General features: G+C 26.6%; 5 protein-coding genes across 6 annotated transcripts; 1 reads left to right on the top strand and 4 right to left on the bottom strand.

Moving 5' to 3' along the window:
• Nucleotides 1–720: 720 nt before the first annotated feature.
• Nucleotides 721–2,617, bottom strand: LOC122633721 (putative uncharacterized protein DDB_G0274405). Its single transcript, XM_043822014.1, has one exon. The coding sequence runs from the start codon at nt 2,285–2,287 to the stop codon at nt 776–778; it is 1,512 nt and encodes a 503-aa protein (XP_043677949.1). The 5' UTR covers nt 2,288–2,617; the 3' UTR covers nt 721–775.
• LOC122633954 lies at nt 2,335–3,766 on the bottom strand. Its single transcript, XM_043822450.1, has 3 exons — nt 3,430–3,766; nt 2,579–2,821; nt 2,335–2,349 (listed from the first exon to the last, which is right to left on the bottom strand). The coding sequence occupies exons 1-3, from the start codon at nt 3,682–3,684 to the stop codon at nt 2,335–2,337; spliced, it is 513 nt and encodes a 170-aa protein (XP_043678385.1). The 5' UTR covers nt 3,685–3,766.
• A 1,586-nt stretch (nt 3,767–5,352) lies between these two features.
• On the bottom strand, nt 5,353–7,142 carry LOC122633722. The gene is made up of 2 exons (XM_043822015.1): nt 6,464–7,142; nt 5,353–6,214 (listed from the first exon to the last, which is right to left on the bottom strand). The coding sequence occupies exons 1-2, from the start codon at nt 6,648–6,650 to the stop codon at nt 5,457–5,459; spliced, it is 945 nt and encodes a 314-aa protein (XP_043677950.1). The 5' UTR covers nt 6,651–7,142; the 3' UTR covers nt 5,353–5,456.
• Nucleotides 7,143–7,165: 23 nt separating this feature from the next.
• LOC122633723 (THAP domain-containing protein 1-like) lies at nt 7,166–8,229 on the bottom strand. Its single transcript, XM_043822016.1, has 2 exons — nt 8,017–8,229; nt 7,166–7,751 (listed from the first exon to the last, which is right to left on the bottom strand). The coding sequence occupies exons 1-2, from the start codon at nt 8,085–8,087 to the stop codon at nt 7,166–7,168; spliced, it is 657 nt and encodes a 218-aa protein (XP_043677951.1). The 5' UTR covers nt 8,088–8,229.
• Nucleotides 8,230–9,160: 931 nt separating this feature from the next.
• On the top strand, nt 9,161–15,028 carry LOC122633719 (equilibrative nucleoside transporter 4). 2 transcript variants are annotated; one of them, XM_043822009.1, is made up of 11 exons: nt 9,161–9,277; nt 9,385–9,733; nt 10,667–10,821; nt 10,918–11,046; nt 11,144–11,218; nt 11,440–11,663; nt 11,733–11,844; nt 12,115–12,282; nt 12,729–12,916; nt 13,223–13,463; nt 14,376–15,028. In XM_043822009.1, the coding sequence occupies exons 2-11, from the start codon at nt 9,564–9,566 to the stop codon at nt 14,744–14,746; spliced, it is 1,833 nt and encodes a 610-aa protein (XP_043677944.1). In that variant the 5' UTR covers nt 9,161–9,277; nt 9,385–9,563; the 3' UTR covers nt 14,747–15,028. The 2 variants fall into 2 exon arrangements, with proteins under 2 accessions (XP_043677944.1, XP_043677943.1); XM_043822008.1 differs by lacking the exon at nt 9,161–9,277 and having other exon boundaries at nt 9,306–9,733.
• The last annotated feature ends 1,851 nt before the right edge of the window (nt 15,029–16,879 follow it).

Here is a 16,879-nt window from a genome sequence, read left to right as displayed (position 1 = left end):
TCAATAATTACTTTAAAAAAACATCAAACATTGAGCTTTTGGTATAATTTCTTAACTAAATCCTTTTACCTCTTAGCAATAAATATTATCTTTTAAGCTGTTCTCAGTAAACTGTGATCTAATTTAATTTTTTTTATAGCATTTGTATATACAGATTCATACATTTTTTATTTCATACATATATTACATAGATATATTTGTTAAAAACAATCATTTCAAAAATAAAAAGCGATAAAAATTTTAATTTTTTTAACCAGTTGATAAAACAGGATCCTAATATTCCGACCGATTTTGTACCGATCGATAAAACGCAGTTATCTCATTTACCAACTTCCTCTCGGCCGACATAACAAGAACTGAACTATTATTGACTGAGTTTTTACCGATCGATAAAATAGTTTCTACTATTGCTGCCTTCAACTTTTAGAAAATCATAAAAATATTCTAAAAATTTGATACAATTGCTTTACACATTTAATACGTTGTTAGTCATTTATTAAACGTTATTGCTTTTGTATATATTTGTTTATTACTATTTAAGAAGTATTAGTCAAGAAGTATTCGCCTAAAATCAAATATTTTAGTAACATGAGACAGATATCTATATATAGATAAAAATTTGAATACTACGTATAAATTAGTCCTATGAAATTTTCCTTATTAATATTTTTTATTTAATATTGAAAAATTATAATCGAATTTGCATTTAAAAGGACAATAGATAGTATGATTTTTTGTATATATTTGTGATACTATAAAAATAACGAAAAAAAAATTAAGTTCGATAAGTTTTGGATGAAAGATTAGGAAAGTATCTGGAATATATGCCGCTTCTCAAAGAATAAGGTTTCGAATAACCTTCTTCCTGATTCGCATGAACGTTTTCAAGATGTTTATCGTCAGAATTCGAAGATGTTTTTACCCCTTCCGATTTCCTTTCAAGTATCGTAACAGCAATATCGATCATTTCCTGAGATCCATTTTTCAGTTTCTTCACTGGCTCACGTAAACCACATTTCTCAAATTCTTTTCTCCTTTCCTCTTTTTCAGCTTTTGCCATTTTGAAAACTTTCAATTCAACGTCCATTTTCTTTTTACGAGCTCCTTCGAATTTTCTATTCGACGAATTCGATCTAGATTTTTCTCGATCGTTTTCTTCATTATCATCGTCTCTCGTGCAATCCGATTTGTCGACCAAAATTATAGCAGTCGACGTTGATTCGTCAATTTTGTTATCTTTCAATCGATTATTTTCTCTAATGACCACTTTCGATCTCGATCTCGATCTTCTACGATTTTCTAATTTAGAAATATCAAAATTGTCTCCTAATTCCTTTTTCAATCGAGAAATCGCGATCGGTATTCTTGATCTCATCGATTTTTCCGTTTTATCCGATAATTTTAAAAGATTTGAAATCGTCGAATGAATTTTTGAAAAAGATGATGTTTCATTGCTGTTAGCTTCTTCAATCTTGTTACTTTCTAATTGATCAGATTTATTTTTCAGATCGTTATTGCTTTGGAGATTTTTACCCTCCTTATCGGTCGTCTTTGAATTCGACCATCTTTTAGAGTTTTTCATAGCTGAGGATATAAAAATGGCGCCGATATTTTCTAAATCTTTTCTTTGAATACCCGCTTTGTCATTTTCCTTTTCTTCTCTAACAGATTTTGATAAAGAATATCCAGAAATTTGATTTCTAGTCGGTGATTTTTCCTTGATATTCTTTTTCAATTTTTTCGACGCATCGGAATTATCGTCGAAAGAGAACGCCATGTTTATTTCCTTTTTCAATTCGATTTTTTCTTTTTGAATATCTTCCTTTCGTCGAGAAAACGAGCCTGCACTTTTCGGTAAAACTCTCGACTTCGTTTTATTATTTTTATTATTAAAATTTTCCCTCTCGATATTATTATCGTTATCTTGAATTTTTGATGTCGCAAAATTATTTTTATCCGATTTCATCGAATTTTTATTAACGTTACGTTTCGCCATATTGTCACGATATTTCATTTTATCGAGATCGGCACTTCTCGAAGTGCCCTTTCTCCTTTCAAATAACGTTTTGTTATCCGTTTCATGATTAACATCTTGACGATTAAAATTATTTTTCAAAATTTCCACGTTTTCTTGTTTTTCCAACTTCAAATCATTTTTTTCTTCATTAATATTTTCACTCTTTTTTATTACATTTTCATCAAAATTCTCAAACATATCCGAAATACTGTCTATATCCACAGCACGATCGATCGATTTTTTGATTTCTTTGTCAAAATCTTTCAACATTTCGTCATTTCTTTCGTTAACATTATTTACGAATGAAAAATCATTTCTTATCTTGGTGTTATCTGTGATGTCATTGAATATAGGTTTCGAGAAATTTTCTTTCTTTTTTTGCGACGAACACGTTGGGGAAAAAATTCGTTTTCTTTTATTATTATCATTTTCTAAATCATTCGAACCATGACGCGATTGAGATAATTTTGTAGTAGATGTCGATTCATTCGAATTTTTGTACGGATCAAAAACTTTTTTTCGAGTTTCTTTTTCTTCCCTTTTGTTTTTTCCATTAGTTGCCTTTTCAAGTAAATAATTTGACAAATCGGAATCGTCGGTGACATCTACAAAATTTCCTTGACCTCTTAATATACTTTCAAAATCAGCTATATTGCGTTCCCATTGATCAATTTTTTCATTATTCTCTCGATTCATAGTTTTAGATCTTTCCCTCAAAAATTCTTTCGTTTTTATTTTCTTCGGTGGTGTTTTGTCTGTAGTTGATGTGTTGCCTCTCGTGTTACTTTTTTTCTGGAATTCTTCCTATTTAAATTGTTTATATATAAAAAATATATAATATTATATATATGTGAATATAAAAACATTAATTTACATAATAATAAAAAGAAAAAGAAAATGGAAACGAAATGAAATCAATAGACGAAATAAAATAATATATATATATATATATACATATTATTTCTTATTATATATAATTATAAAATATATATAATTAATAAATATAATTATACACAATTAATAAAAAGAAATATATACATCCATATTTCACTTTTTTAAATTAAATATAATATAAAATATAATATATATATCTAGCTCAAAAATAAACTCAAATAGTATATATATTTATATGAACCTTTTTTTCTATTGTTTTTATATCCTAAAACCAGCCCTAAAATATTTCCCTATTTATTAATCAGAACACCCAATACAATATAAAATACTTATGATATAAAATACTGCAAATATGTTTCTTTCTATTAATTTCATTTCGTTTCAATTTTTCTTTTTCCTTCCGCAATAAAAATTGCATTTTATCGTATCGTATGTAAAACGTATCTTATTAACTAATTAAAATAATTATCGTATTTAATTTTGTTATTTAAAATTTGCATATAATAATTGAAACAAACCCTATTTGTTTCTTGTTTCTGATCGAATATTTTTCGTATATTTTTCGATGCTGGATCATGACGGGGTACCTTCTTTTCGCAATATGATTGATTTTTATCTTTTTTTTGTCGAACCGAAGACGACGGAGAAATTGCATCACATCCGGTGTCCGATAATTCTATTATTTTGCCGGCATCTTGAAAAACATCCATAGGAAATATAGGATGAGCATTATCCACAAAGAAAAAAAATGGATTTTCAGAGAATGCGTTCATGTTAGCTTCTTTTTCTTCTCTTTCTTTCTGTTATCTTTTTCTTTTTTTTTTTTTATTCCTTTTATTTTCAATATTGTCCCTCTTCCTCTTTCTTTCTCTCTCTCTCTCTCTCTCTCTTTGATCGGATTTTAAACGGAATTATGTTACCGGAAATATCTTGATTCGGATGCCATGATTCCTATTACAGGATATTATCACTATTGAATTTGTCGGATCATTTTGTATAAACAAAAAAAATTTCGATTTTACTTTTTGAGAGAGGTTATACCGAATGATTAAAATACAAGATGTCGACTTTTTATATATCTTCCGATATGAACTTATCTCGAATCGTAATATTTTTGTTCCTTTTTTTTTTTTTTCTTTTTTTCATAATTGATAACGACGATATTATTCAACGATATATATTAACATTCAAATATTTCAAAAATATATTCTATCTTATAATTAATTTATTTAGTTTTTCTTTTTTTTTTTTTATTTTATATTTAATTTCTTTTTCTTTTTATAATACAAATCTCTCTTTCGATATCAGAAAATATTGCGAATTTGTAGTACGTTATCAACAAAGATTATCGTGAATAAGAATAATATTTTATTTATATAGCTCGAACGATTATTCATTAAAAATATTCGAACAATTTTGATAAAAAAAGGAATCAAATAAATATTCGAAAGATCCATATTCGTTCCTTTTAAATGACGCTAAAAATTAAAAAAAAAAAAAAAAAGAAAATACTCCGCATCATCCATTTGTGGCATTAACTGCTCATTCGTCCTGAAATAAAAAATCGATCAAGTCAACTACAATTATTATATTATTTTATTATATATTATTAGTATTATTATTAGTAATAATAATAGTAATAATAATACGAAAATAATATAACGTGAACTAGACTTATAGGGTAAGCATAAAGAAAAAAAATATTAACACGTTTTAATTTTTATCAAAATAATATTATTTATAATATATAACTATTCACTAATTATTATATATTTTCTTTCTCTTTTGACAAAATAATCGACAAAATTTTTCGTTTCTTTCTTTTGTCGCAAGTTTATGTACTATTATATGTAACAATTGTATTAATTATTATTCTCTATGAATTTATCGTAAATCAAAATTGTATCGACGCTGCTCTAATGTAAATTATTGCAAAAATTACATTATTAACATAAAAAAGATATAAATATGAGAGTAAAAAATTTACCTCATAATTCACCCTACTACACTAATACTCTAACTCTACTAACTCGATTATTAGGTCAAATAGAAGAGGTATGTAACCTCAAATAAGCTTATAGACCGATAAGATGGACGCATAGTGGGGGCAGTGTTTCTCTATTACGTTTCTATTTCATATTTTGCCCATCTTGTCGCTGAAGTCACACATTCTTTCAACGAAAGATGAATATATATCTGTCGACGCTAACGCCACCCTTAGATTTATATACGGTATTAAGTGAGCCACGATTAGCCTATAAAAATTTTATGAAACTGATTTTGTATATAAGAGCTACATGTATAAAATATAAAATATAATAGCTTGTGAGAAAATAATGATACTTCTTTTTTCAACATCCAAATATTCAAAAAATTTGACAAATTGTTATACCAAAAAATACAGATATATCTAATAGATTTTCTTTATAGTCAAAACTAGCTTTAGAGTTTAGAAGATTTTATTTCTCTTAAAATTCAAAATTACTCCTTCCAATTGTAAGATATAAAATATAATTATACATAAATCTTGGATATTTATATTGAACTACATGTTATCGGTAAAATCAATATATGAATTTTGCGAAGAATGTGAAAGTTGTGATGATGTTGGAGAAGGCGTTGTGTGTACCGAAGATGAAAGTGGACTTTGCGTTTGCGGATACGAATATGTTGCTGTTTGTGTATGAGTAGTGGATCTATTTACATTGGATTGATTATTTTGTTTATAGCCTTGCGTAAATTGGCATTGATTAGTAAATGGAAAATTTAAAGAAGGAATCGAACACGTTGAGGGTGATGACGCAGAAGAGGGAAAGCTTTGACTTAATCTAGCTTTCTTAAAAACATTTAATAGTTCACATTTAACATCGAGCTTGATATCATCTGGAATCTTTTTTAACTCAGGTACTAACGACAACACAAATAATGTGTCCTCATCCTTTTCCATAGTTTCTTGACTCTTTCCTCTTATTAATTTTTCAGCTACGCTTACGAAAAGCTTATCTTCCTCCAACTGTTTCATATCAGATATATTTCTCTTATTTCGAGAACGTGATTTTAGACTAGCTTCCATTTCTCCTTGCCTTTCTGGTTCTTTCTTCACCAACATCGTCATATTATCTACATTTTCTATTACGCCTGACATCGGTTTTACAACAGTTTGTAAAAAGCTCAATTTGTTATAATACATATACTGCTTTCGATTAGCAGGGGTCCCCGAACCTGATTTTTCCTTTTTCATTTTTAATAATTCTCTAGAATAACAGTCTCGCAAACTCTTCCATTTTCTTTGGAAACGTAAGGCTGTAAAGATAATGACTCCTTGAAACACCATAACGTGAACAAAATTCATTCTTCCATCAGTTCATTCTTTCAGCTATTTTTAATTCTATTATTCATCGTATGTCGATATAAGTCAAAGATCAACATACAAGATACAACACAGTAATATAAACAAAAATTTTTCCTAAGTAAATCAGGAAAAGCAAACAAGTAATTGTAATTCGAATACTATATTCACTTTAAAAATGTTTTGGAAACTGAAAAACTTACCAATATTATTTTTTTCTGCATTAGACTTTCTTTCAAATTCTGGACAGAATTTTCTAATAACTTCTTCCCAAGCGTTCTTCTTGGTAATTTTATTTGTATAATCATCACTGGATAATTCCCAAATAGCTGGACGTAATTCAATTTCCGAAATAAAATCTTCAGTATTTATATTATTGATATCTTCCATGTTGTATCTATGTGTTCCTTATAAGTAACATTACCGCGCCACACTAGACCACAAGATACTTGCACAAAGCAACTCGGTGGCGCCACAAAGAGTAACAACGAAGGTTTTTGTATTCAAGACGAAACATTCGTTCAATACATCGAATTATTGTTATTAATTGATTATAAAAATCGTTGTTACATTTAAAACCACATATACAAGAAACAACTCGATGCTTTTGAATTTTGTGTCCGTCACAAATTGATGATGACAATACAGTAACCTCTTCCACATAAGAGCCACGTATAGTAGGGATGTGGCGCCGCATTGGTGGCGCCGCTAACGCAGATGGCGTATAAAAATTTTTGAAACTTCTGATATGATGAATTTTTTATGTTTACGATCATTGATATAAACTTGTACAAATTGAAGAAATTTTGCTAAATCAAAATTCTTGTCAAAATATGTCATAGTTTATAGTTAATGAGAAAAATACTGATTCAAAATAACATTAATTTATCTGTGGCGCCACAGACTTAACGTCTTTGTGGAGTAAGAATGTACACTCTGTTATCTTTTAGTAATTTCCAAAAAAAATTATCGATTCTTCTGTCTTGCAAACGTGATATCAATTCTTTCATACGTTCTATCTTTGTATCCTTTCTATTTATTTGTTGTTTCAATATATGAATTTCATGTTGTAATTCGTCGATTATTAAATCTTTCTCCAAATCTGTAAAATCAACTTCCATTTGTTCCTCGTTGTTTTCTACTTCTAAAGTTACTTTGTTTAATCCATTAGAATATAATTGTGGATCGTCAAAACTTTGTTTTAGTTCGTTAGAACATTTGGACTCTTTTCTAACAGATGTCACAAACTTTTCTTTTTCTAATTCCGACTTGCTCGATTCCAAATGATTAGAATAGTTTGAAAATATAGATGGAACAGCATCGTGCTTTAAACGTCTGATATATGGATACCAAGCTGTACCAGGACGATGCAAGAAATCTTGCGGCTTGAAATGTGCGCTACAAATTCTACTTGCCTTAGATGGCTTCCAATCTTTTCTGTTAACAGCCGTTATCCAAGCTGCGAGTCTATGTTCATTCTTGAATGGAAATCTATAAAAGAATATATATATAAACAGATATATTACATGTATTTAGATATATTACAGATATATTACATTATATGTATACGATACAAATGCTATTGACATTAGTCTAAATTGTTACTTTAATAACAGTAAAATTATACTTGTTTACTTGATATATATATATATATATGTATGTGTGTGTGTGTATATATATATGCACACAACAAATATCGTTTAGTTATTGAATGTTAGAAAGAAAAAAATAATAATTTAAGGAAAATGATACTTGCGTAAAAAATTGAAACTTTTTCTCTTTCGAGTACCTATTATTGCAACCATATACACTACACGATGTAGGCATTTTATTAAGCCGATATTTTATACTAATTAAACGAAAATAAATCTTTTAAAAACATCACTTTTAATACGTTCTTGTTAACTTTTACAAAATTCAACTTTTGTTTTGCCTGTCGCTTACAAATGGCGATCTTTCAACTACATTACTTTCTTCTTTTAACACCAGATGACTCAGTAGTTACTATAAATCATTTATATAGTAAATATTGTTTAAATTGTTATTCTATATAATATATATATATGTGTATATATATATATACATATATTCATTATTTATTTAATAGTAAAGAAAACAAATGCTTAATAATTGTTCTTTTATTTGTATTAATTAATTTATTATAATTCTTTTCGAAGATCTATGAAAATACTTGAATATAATCAATTCGTTAATTGTTTAATTTAAGAACATTAATATCATAGTAATAAATCAATTAAATTTACTTATCAATCGTATATAATTATATTTGTATGAAACATAATCCGTCGATAATTTTAATTCATTTAATACACAGTCGATAAATTTTATATTCCGTCGGTAAAATTACTTGTCGATAAGAAATTTTTGATTCCTAATAATAGTTAATAATAAAACTACTGCAAGGAGATAAAAGTTTCATTATCAATAAATTGATAATGAAATAAAATAAATAAATGAACGCGATTAAATTAATAAAAAGATTATTTAAACTTTAATTAATTTATTTATCCATACGTTCCTTCGTAATTGATTAATTAATCATTAAAAAAATAAGAAACAAAACATATTGACGTATTCAATTTTTGAAAAAAAAAAAAAAAAAAAAAAAGGATAAAAGAAAAAAAAAAGAAAAATGCAAAAATGATATTTCGAATCAGCTCTAATACGTTATTAACAATTAATATTATAAAATGATATTTTTTCATGCCAACACGCAATGTGTCGAAATTTCGTCGTGTATTTCAAATAAATCGTTTTAGTAAATAAATAAATGTTTTTTCTTTACCGACAAGAGGAGAAAGTTGATACTTATTGTCAGCTATGAAGAGTCACGAAAACGATAGAATGTTTGCGCGCGCAGAAATCAATGAGACAAATTTCAAAGCATGCGCCTGTGATATTCCGGCACGAAACATACGTCTGAACGAAGTGTTGAGAAGAAATAAATAACGCGTTGATCAGGTGCTGTTAACCGATCAGTGAGAAGTGTGTATATGGTGCGACTTTCCTTTTCTTCTTCTTCTTCTTCTTCTTCTTCTTCTTCTCTTCTACTTATCTATCTCTGTTCTCTTTTTTCCTCCCTAATTCTCGAGTTATCTTTCAGTTTGGACGACTCAAAATAAACTATAAGTATCCAACACCGACTCCTATCATGTATCTCTAAAAAGAAAAAAAAAAATCCATTTGATCGATCCTCCAAAGTTTCTAATCTCCACTACTTTAAAATTCGTCGATCCTAATCATTCTAAGTGCTTAAAAGAAAAATTGATAAAAAAGAACAAAATGGACGAAAATCTCAGTCGTGGATATGTGCAATTAGGAAAAGCAAGAGGCATGAATGAATTTAAATTGTCTAATGGATTTACACATCTTTCACCACCGGTCGACAAATGCAACTTCATCTATCTGGCCTTGATACTTGGTGGAATAGGCTTCCTACTACCGTACAACAGGTCATATTAATCATTTTTTAATGTTATATATATATATATATATATATATATATATATTTATAGTGTGAATGCGTATCATATACATTTTCAGAGCCTATGTCAAAGACCTTCGAATACTAAATAGTGTCTCGTGGTCTGACCTTTGTAGAACATAGACACTGTAATCGATTGAACCACCTTGCGGAATCAATGAGAGATTCCGAATTAAATCGTCAATTCAAGCATGACATTATTATATATTCTTTCATTAGAAAAATTTATTTTTTATAAGAAATTGTTGAATTTTATAGATTTATATATATAGTTTTTACATAAGTTGTAGATAATTATGATATATCTATTTATATTTTTTAGTTTAATAATTTTTTGTTCACATTGAACTGTTATATTATTTCAATAATTTTTATTTTTTACGATAAAATATCGAATTATATATATATACATACATATATATATATATATATATATATATATATATATGTGTGATGTTTAAGTTGTTATAAATTATTTATTTATATTTTTACTTCAATAATTTTTTTAAGAACTTGTTAAACTATTACATTATTTTAATAATTTTTATTTTTTTATAGTAAAATGTCAAATTATATATATATATATATATATATATATATATATTAAAATGTTTAAGTAATTATAACATATTCCTTTATATTTTAATTTACTAATTTAGTTACAAATCTAATAAATAATAAAATAATATTAAAAGATTGCTCGTTTATACATATGTATATATAATATAAATATATAATATAAAAGCATATATAAAATAATATGTATATAGAATAAATATATAATATAAAATTATATATATATATAAATATATCTAATTTTATATGATATGCCATCAGTTTTAACGTTTATAAAAAGTATATATATTATATCGCAATATGTCGTCATATCTTATGATTACAGCTTCATAATCGCTGTGGATTACTTTCAAACAAGATACCCCGGTACGACAGTAATATTCGACATGTCAGTCGTTTATATTACAATGGCCTTTTTTGCAGTATTCGCTAATAACATTTTAGTTGAAACACTGTCTCTGAACATGCGAATAACTTTTGGTAAGGGATATGTATATATGTATAAGTATACAATACATTTTTATTGAATTTTATTTATAATTATTATCATGATCGTTATCGTCGTTTGTTTACCAGGTTACTTGGTTTCGTTCGTTACATTGAATTTCGTGGTAATATGCGAAATTTGGTGGGAACTATTTGGTGCTACTACTTCATATAATATAAATTTAATAGCTGTTGCCATTGTCTCGCTTGGTTGTACAGGTATCGTGTCCATTGTTATTATTCTTCGTTATAATTTCTTTATAAAATCATCGAAATCTTTTATTTTCTATTAAAAAATATCTTTGCTAATTAACAGTCCAACAATCAAGCTTTTATGGATATACTTCGATGCTTCCTAGTCGATATACACAAGCCGTTATGACCGGAGAGAGTAAGTAGATATTAAATTTGGAAAAAGAGAAAAATGAATAAAACAAAAGTAGTTATCAATCGTTTAACATTTTTTTTCCTTTAGTGAAAAAATACAAAAAAAAAAAAAAGATAGTTTGGAAAAATAATCTATTTATTGCGTTGACAATTTAATTGATCGTAACGATTAATGAATTAACGAGGTTTATTTAAGAAAATTTTATTCAACGATTTTGTACATAGGTGTTGCTGGATTTTGGGTTTCGATTAATCGAATTTTGACGAAATCGTTGCTGGAAGATGAACGTGGTAATACGTCGATGTTCTTCGCATTGTCGAATTTGACGATACTGATGTGTTTCGTGTTACATCAAGTAGTACGAAAGACTGATTTCGTACAATTCTACATAACACTATGTCAAGAGAGAAATCGTATTACATTGGAACCAATGGAGGACGTTGGCCTGGTAACCGAGTGATTTTAACGTTGGCAATAACGATGAGAGATTCAGAGATTAAATGATTTCATTCGACAGATGGATCCGCTTGACCAGGTGGGTGACCCAACTAAAGGTCAATACGGAATTTTGAAGATACAAACCAGTCCATTGGGAATTGATTCTGCTAGTGCAAGTACAGATATAAATGGTAATATATTTTTGAACGTACAAATATTATTTAATTTAATTTCCTTTTTTTTTTTTTTTTTTATGTATTTAAAGAAACGATTTTTTTCTTTTTTCTTTTTTTATATTAATGTTATAATTTAATAATTTATAATTTATATAAATTGTTCAATCGAATTTATGATTAATTCGTTGATTTAAAAAAAAAAAAAAAAGAAATATATAAAGAGGGAGAAAAAAAGGAGAGTAATTTCTTTAGTAATTTTGGAAAAATTATTTTTATTCCATTTAGGTATCGGACAATACTCAGCATTCTCCTTTAGTAATCCTGTTTACGAGCCCAGTGCAACTTCTGGAAATCTACCAGGAAGTGCTGGTCCAACTTATAAAGTTGAAGACGTTGTGGTAATGAGAGGCTCTTACGCTAATCAAAATAGTAAACCTTGGTCTGGTATTAAAAGTAAGTTTCTTGTTCACATTTAATTGTTAGATAAAATAATATTGTTTAAGCAATTAATTGAAAACTCTATATGATTCCTTTCAATATTCTACGTACGCAAATTTTGATTAAAAGCATTTTTTAAGAATTCGATTAGAGATGTTTCGTTAGATACTGATGATCAATATTTAAAATTATGTATCCGATATTTATTAGAGTAAATCTTCATGTTATAAGGCATTTTTTCTTTTCTTTTTTTTTTTTCGACCGAATCTGATAAAAATCGATCTGGCCGATTTTGTTAAATTTTAATATCAATTTGCTGCAAAATGATCGTCATTTTTAAAGCAATTGGACAATACTTTTAAAAGAACAAATTGTCATATCTTTTTCTTTTTTTCTTTTTATACTTTTTCTTCTTTTTTTTTTGAAATTAATAAGAATTCTTTCATTTGGATTATTTTCAGGAGGATTACTGGCAAGATACGAAGTCTCAAAACTTATCTTCCCATACATGGCTAGCATCGGAATTGCATATTTCGTAACTCTTTGTTTATATCCAGGAATAGTGTCAGAAATTGTATCTTGCAAATACGAATCATGGATGCCGGTCATCTTGATGACAGCTTTCAATGTTTCTGATCTCTTTGGCAAGGTAATAAATAAAAATAAAATTACTATAACAATACATTTAAAAAAAAGATTTGAGTAAATCAAATTAAAAAAAAAAAAGAAGAAACGAAAAAATTCAATTTATAACACTTCAAATATATCCATCAATTAAATTACTATTAATTAATACTAGAAATTATATCGATAAAATTAACGTTTAGATATAACATCGATGAATTATTTAATAAATAATATTGACTTTAATTTTAACTTATAAGAAGATCCATTTGAGTCTTATTTAAAATTGTTCGTTAATTATCGTTAAATATTCTTTCTTCATTTTTTACAGTTATTAGCAACAATACCATTTCAATGGAAACGTACTCATTTACTTTACTTCTCGAGTGCAAGGATTATACTGATACCTTTATTTTTATTATGCGCTATACCAAGAAGCGCTCCTATATTATCCGACGAATGTTATCCATTAGTATTCTCCTGGCTACTTGGTTTAACAAATGGTATTGTTGGAAGTATACCAATGATTCAGGCGCCTAGTAAAGTACCAGAGGAACATCGTGAACTTGCAGGTAGGAATTAATCACAATTTTGAATATTATTTTTTATTAATATATACATAAATATTCATTATATCTTCATTATATTTAAAAAATTTTTTAATTGATAAATTCAAATAAATTTTATTTTTAATATTTGTAATAATATATCGTTACGTAATATAAGTGATCAGTATTATATCGATTAATAAACAAAAAAAAACTATTAAATATAATAATTAAATGTAATAATTCGACAATATTTTAAATAGTTAATAAAACTGGAGACAATTTTTATTTATAATGATCGTTTATATTACGTACTAATATTTTATTATAAATATTCGTGTCAAAATATTCATATATATTGATCATTTATTTTATAAAATACTTAACATTAATTAATAAAAATACTAATGAAATAAGAAAAAGTACAAATTATATAGATATAAAATTAATCATTAAGATTTAATTAATTCTTTATCTTTCTGAAGAGTTAGGAAAATAATAAAAATAATTAAATAATTAAATATTATCATCGAACGGTTATGTCTATTTATTAATTTTAATGTAATTATTGCTTTTCAATATTATGTCTCTAAATAATTTCCGCGTTCCTCCCCTTGATAGCAGGCAATGTATGCATACAAACATTTTAATCTATCATAAGGGGCTCCGGACAGAATATAAATTATTTAAAAAAGATTCAATATTTAATCTATTATAATGGGCTTTTAATGGAGTTTAAATTATTACCTATCTAGAAGCACATAAAGGATATTAAAAAAAAATTACGACAAATGAATAAATAAACATGATCGAATACTTACAATTTAAAATAAAATGTTTTAAATCATTTCTTCGGAATAGATTTAAAAGAAGACAAAAGAAAACAAATCGATTAAACTAATTCTTGTTTTTGTTTTATTTTATGCATTATACCAGGCAATATAATGACATTGTCATATATAACGGGCTTAACGATTGGCTCATTGGTAGCATATTTAATGGATACTTGCTTTGGTCCACCGTTTCAAACGAAATATTTATGCCCGAAACCATGGAAATCAATAATAATCCCAAATACTAACACGACCATAAATATTATAACAAACGCCATGTCTTCCACATTACCTACCATAGAGAAATCAACAACGATACCGAAATTAAAGACAACTGCTAGCATTCTAACAACAGTATTGACAAGTACTATGTTAACAAATAGCACAATTTACACGGACCTTCCAACGACGATCTCACCGAAAATATTAGCCAACGTTACGACCTCAGTCAGTAATGCGATTGTTCAACATTAAAACGAGCACGTTTGTGTGCTGTGTTAAATCTGGTATTTTACTTACTCTCTTTACTCTCTTTACTCTTTACTCTCTCGCGAAAAGAAAAACAGAAAAGGCAAAAGAAATAAAATTCGCGAGCAATAAATACAAATTGCGCAAACTTATGATATTCTCATAGAACGAAGAAAATAATTAAAAGATATTTAAAGTAAATAAGAAAAAAAATTAGACGATTTTTCATAGTTTTTTTTTTTCTTTTTTTCTTTTTATTTATCATTTTAGTAGACTTCATATCATCAGTTAAGAAAATAAAAAGGAAAGAAAAAGAAACATCAAAAATTTTGTTGATAATGAATAATGATAAAAATTGTTTATTAATTATTTAATTAATTAACATATATTTTTAATGTAACGCCAGATTGAACACGCATACAAAGAATAAAATCAAATTATTTGAAATATTATTATCTCCATAAGTTCGTAGAATATTGTTTGAGTCTATTCTAAGCCAGGGATTTAAATCTATAAAAATATTGAATAATATTTTAACTAAAAAGGATGAACTTGTTAGAGACTGAGACGATAAGTGTGATTTTATAAATTTATTGTTTCCGTTAAAAAATGTTTATTGTCAAATAACTTGACAATATTTTTTTGTTTTGTTTTTAAGAAAAAGAATTTATATAAATTTAAAAATTAATCAATCTGAATATGTTGATACTTCGTTAACACGTTGAATGCCATTTGTATTTTATTTAAAATGTTTCTAAGATCGATTAATAGTATTAATTAATTTTATCGTTAGTTGTTATTTAGTAGATAATATTTGTTAACCAAAGAAAGGAAAGAAAAGATACTGTTAATAGACGATAATTATCGATGATAAGTAGTGTAAGATCTAATATATCTTCGTTTATAGAATAATTAAAATTTTTATTTTGAAAGTGGAATAAATCGATTGTATCAAAAAGGTCACAAAAAGAAAAATGTCGTTTTAAAGAAATTATTTTATTAATATAATTGTAGTAAAATTTTGGTATACAGAAACGATTTAAAAATATAAAACGTACGTATAATAAAATGTCTGATTGCATCAAAAATATATATGATATGATTTAATAATTATTTATAATAATTATTTTCAAAATTGGCAATCAATTTGATAACAATAACTGAAACGACGTATTCCACTCTTGAGATGAAAAAATAAAAAAAAATAAATAAATAAATAAATATAAAAAAAAAAACGTTAAATTTAAACAATTAACTTCATCAAAATCTGCAATTGGCATTCAACGGTATGTAATTTGTTAGCCCCTGATAATAGGCAATGTAGATATTTATACATTTTCGTTTATCACGAGAAAACATTAAAATTCGATAAATCGATAAAGCGCAAATAACTTGTCGAGTTTCAAAATCGTAATGGAATACGATTACAATGACATAACAAAGGAAAAAAAATTAAAAAAAAAAATAAAAAAACAAGACAAAATACTCTTCACGTTAGATGAAGCATGACAGAAAAAATAACAAAAAATAAAAAACAAAAAAAAATGAAAAAAAAAGCATATCATCCACATTATTAGCGAGAGAAAAAAATAAGAAAAAAGTGACTCGTCCTATTTGGAAAAATATCGTTGGTTAAGCTTTCTCTCACTCTCTCACTTCCTCTCTTTCTAATTTTCTCTCTCTCTCTCTCTCTCTCTCTCTCTCTCTTTGTTTAAGTTTATAAATCGATTATTATTGTTGGAGTTGCTTGGAACAATACATCAAAAAAGACAAATTACATTAAATTAAATCAAAATAAAATTGAAAGAAAAAAAAAAAGAAAAAAGAAAAGAAATTCGAGATATTAAATACAATAAAGTGTTATATATTCTGGCAACTCTAACATCAATTCACAGACTGTTAGATAGATGCTTAAAAATTAATTAATTCATATCAATTAATTAATTAAAAAAAAAAATGTATCGATTTAATTAATTCATATCAATTAATTAATTTGATAATTAAAAAAAACAATTATCAAGTGTACTTGATAAAGTTATTGCGCAAGATTTATTATGTACGAAGTTGTTACATGTATGTCTTTACGCGAGCGATAGTTATGAACGATAGTTGTCTCTCTACCTCTTTCTCTCTCTCTCT

Source organism: Vespula pensylvanica, chromosome 13, assembly GCF_014466175.1.
Source record: "Vespula pensylvanica isolate Volc-1 chromosome 13, ASM1446617v1, whole genome shotgun sequence".
Taxonomy (NCBI): domain Eukaryota; kingdom Metazoa; phylum Arthropoda; class Insecta; order Hymenoptera; family Vespidae; genus Vespula; species Vespula pensylvanica.
The sequence above is the reverse complement of the archived record's forward strand: the minus strand, read 5'-3'. Positions and strand labels throughout refer to the sequence as shown.

What these genes read in the sequence shown, in the direction of transcription:
- LOC122633723 (XM_043822016.1), bottom strand. Translation starts at nt 8,087, where the DNA reads ATGCCTACATCGTGTAGTGTATATGGTTGCAATAATAGGTACTCGAAA. An exon ending in AAAAAGTTTCAATTTTTTAC is followed by an intron (nt 7,752 to 8,016) that starts GCAAGTATCATT and finishes ATTCTTTTATAG; the next exon opens with ATTTCCATTCAAGAATGAAC.
- LOC122633954 (XM_043822450.1), bottom strand. Translation starts at nt 3,684, where the DNA reads ATGAACGCATTCTCTGAAAATCCATTTTTTTTCTTTGTGGATAATGCT. An exon ending in AGAAACAAGAAACAAATAGG is followed by an intron (nt 2,822 to 3,429) that starts GTTTGTTTCAAT and finishes CAATTTAAATAG; the next exon opens with GAAGAATTCCAGAAAAAAAG.
- LOC122633722 (XM_043822015.1), bottom strand. Translation starts at nt 6,650, where the DNA reads ATGGAAGATATCAATAATATAAATACTGAAGATTTTATTTCGGAAATT. An exon ending in TGCAGAAAAAAATAATATTG is followed by an intron (nt 6,215 to 6,463) that starts GTAAGTTTTTCA and finishes TTATCTTTACAG; the next exon opens with CCTTACGTTTCCAAAGAAAA.
- LOC122633721 (XM_043822014.1), bottom strand. Translation starts at nt 2,287, where the DNA reads ATGTTGAAAGATTTTGACAAAGAAATCAAAAAATCGATCGATCGTGCT.
- LOC122633719 (XM_043822009.1), top strand. Translation starts at nt 9,564, where the DNA reads ATGGACGAAAATCTCAGTCGTGGATATGTGCAATTAGGAAAAGCAAGA. An exon ending in TTCCTACTACCGTACAACAG is followed by an intron (nt 9,734 to 10,666) that starts GTCATATTAATC and finishes TTATGATTACAG; the next exon opens with CTTCATAATCGCTGTGGATT. An exon ending in GGAACATCGTGAACTTGCAG is followed by an intron (nt 13,464 to 14,375) that starts GTAGGAATTAAT and finishes GCATTATACCAG; the next exon opens with GCAATATAATGACATTGTCA.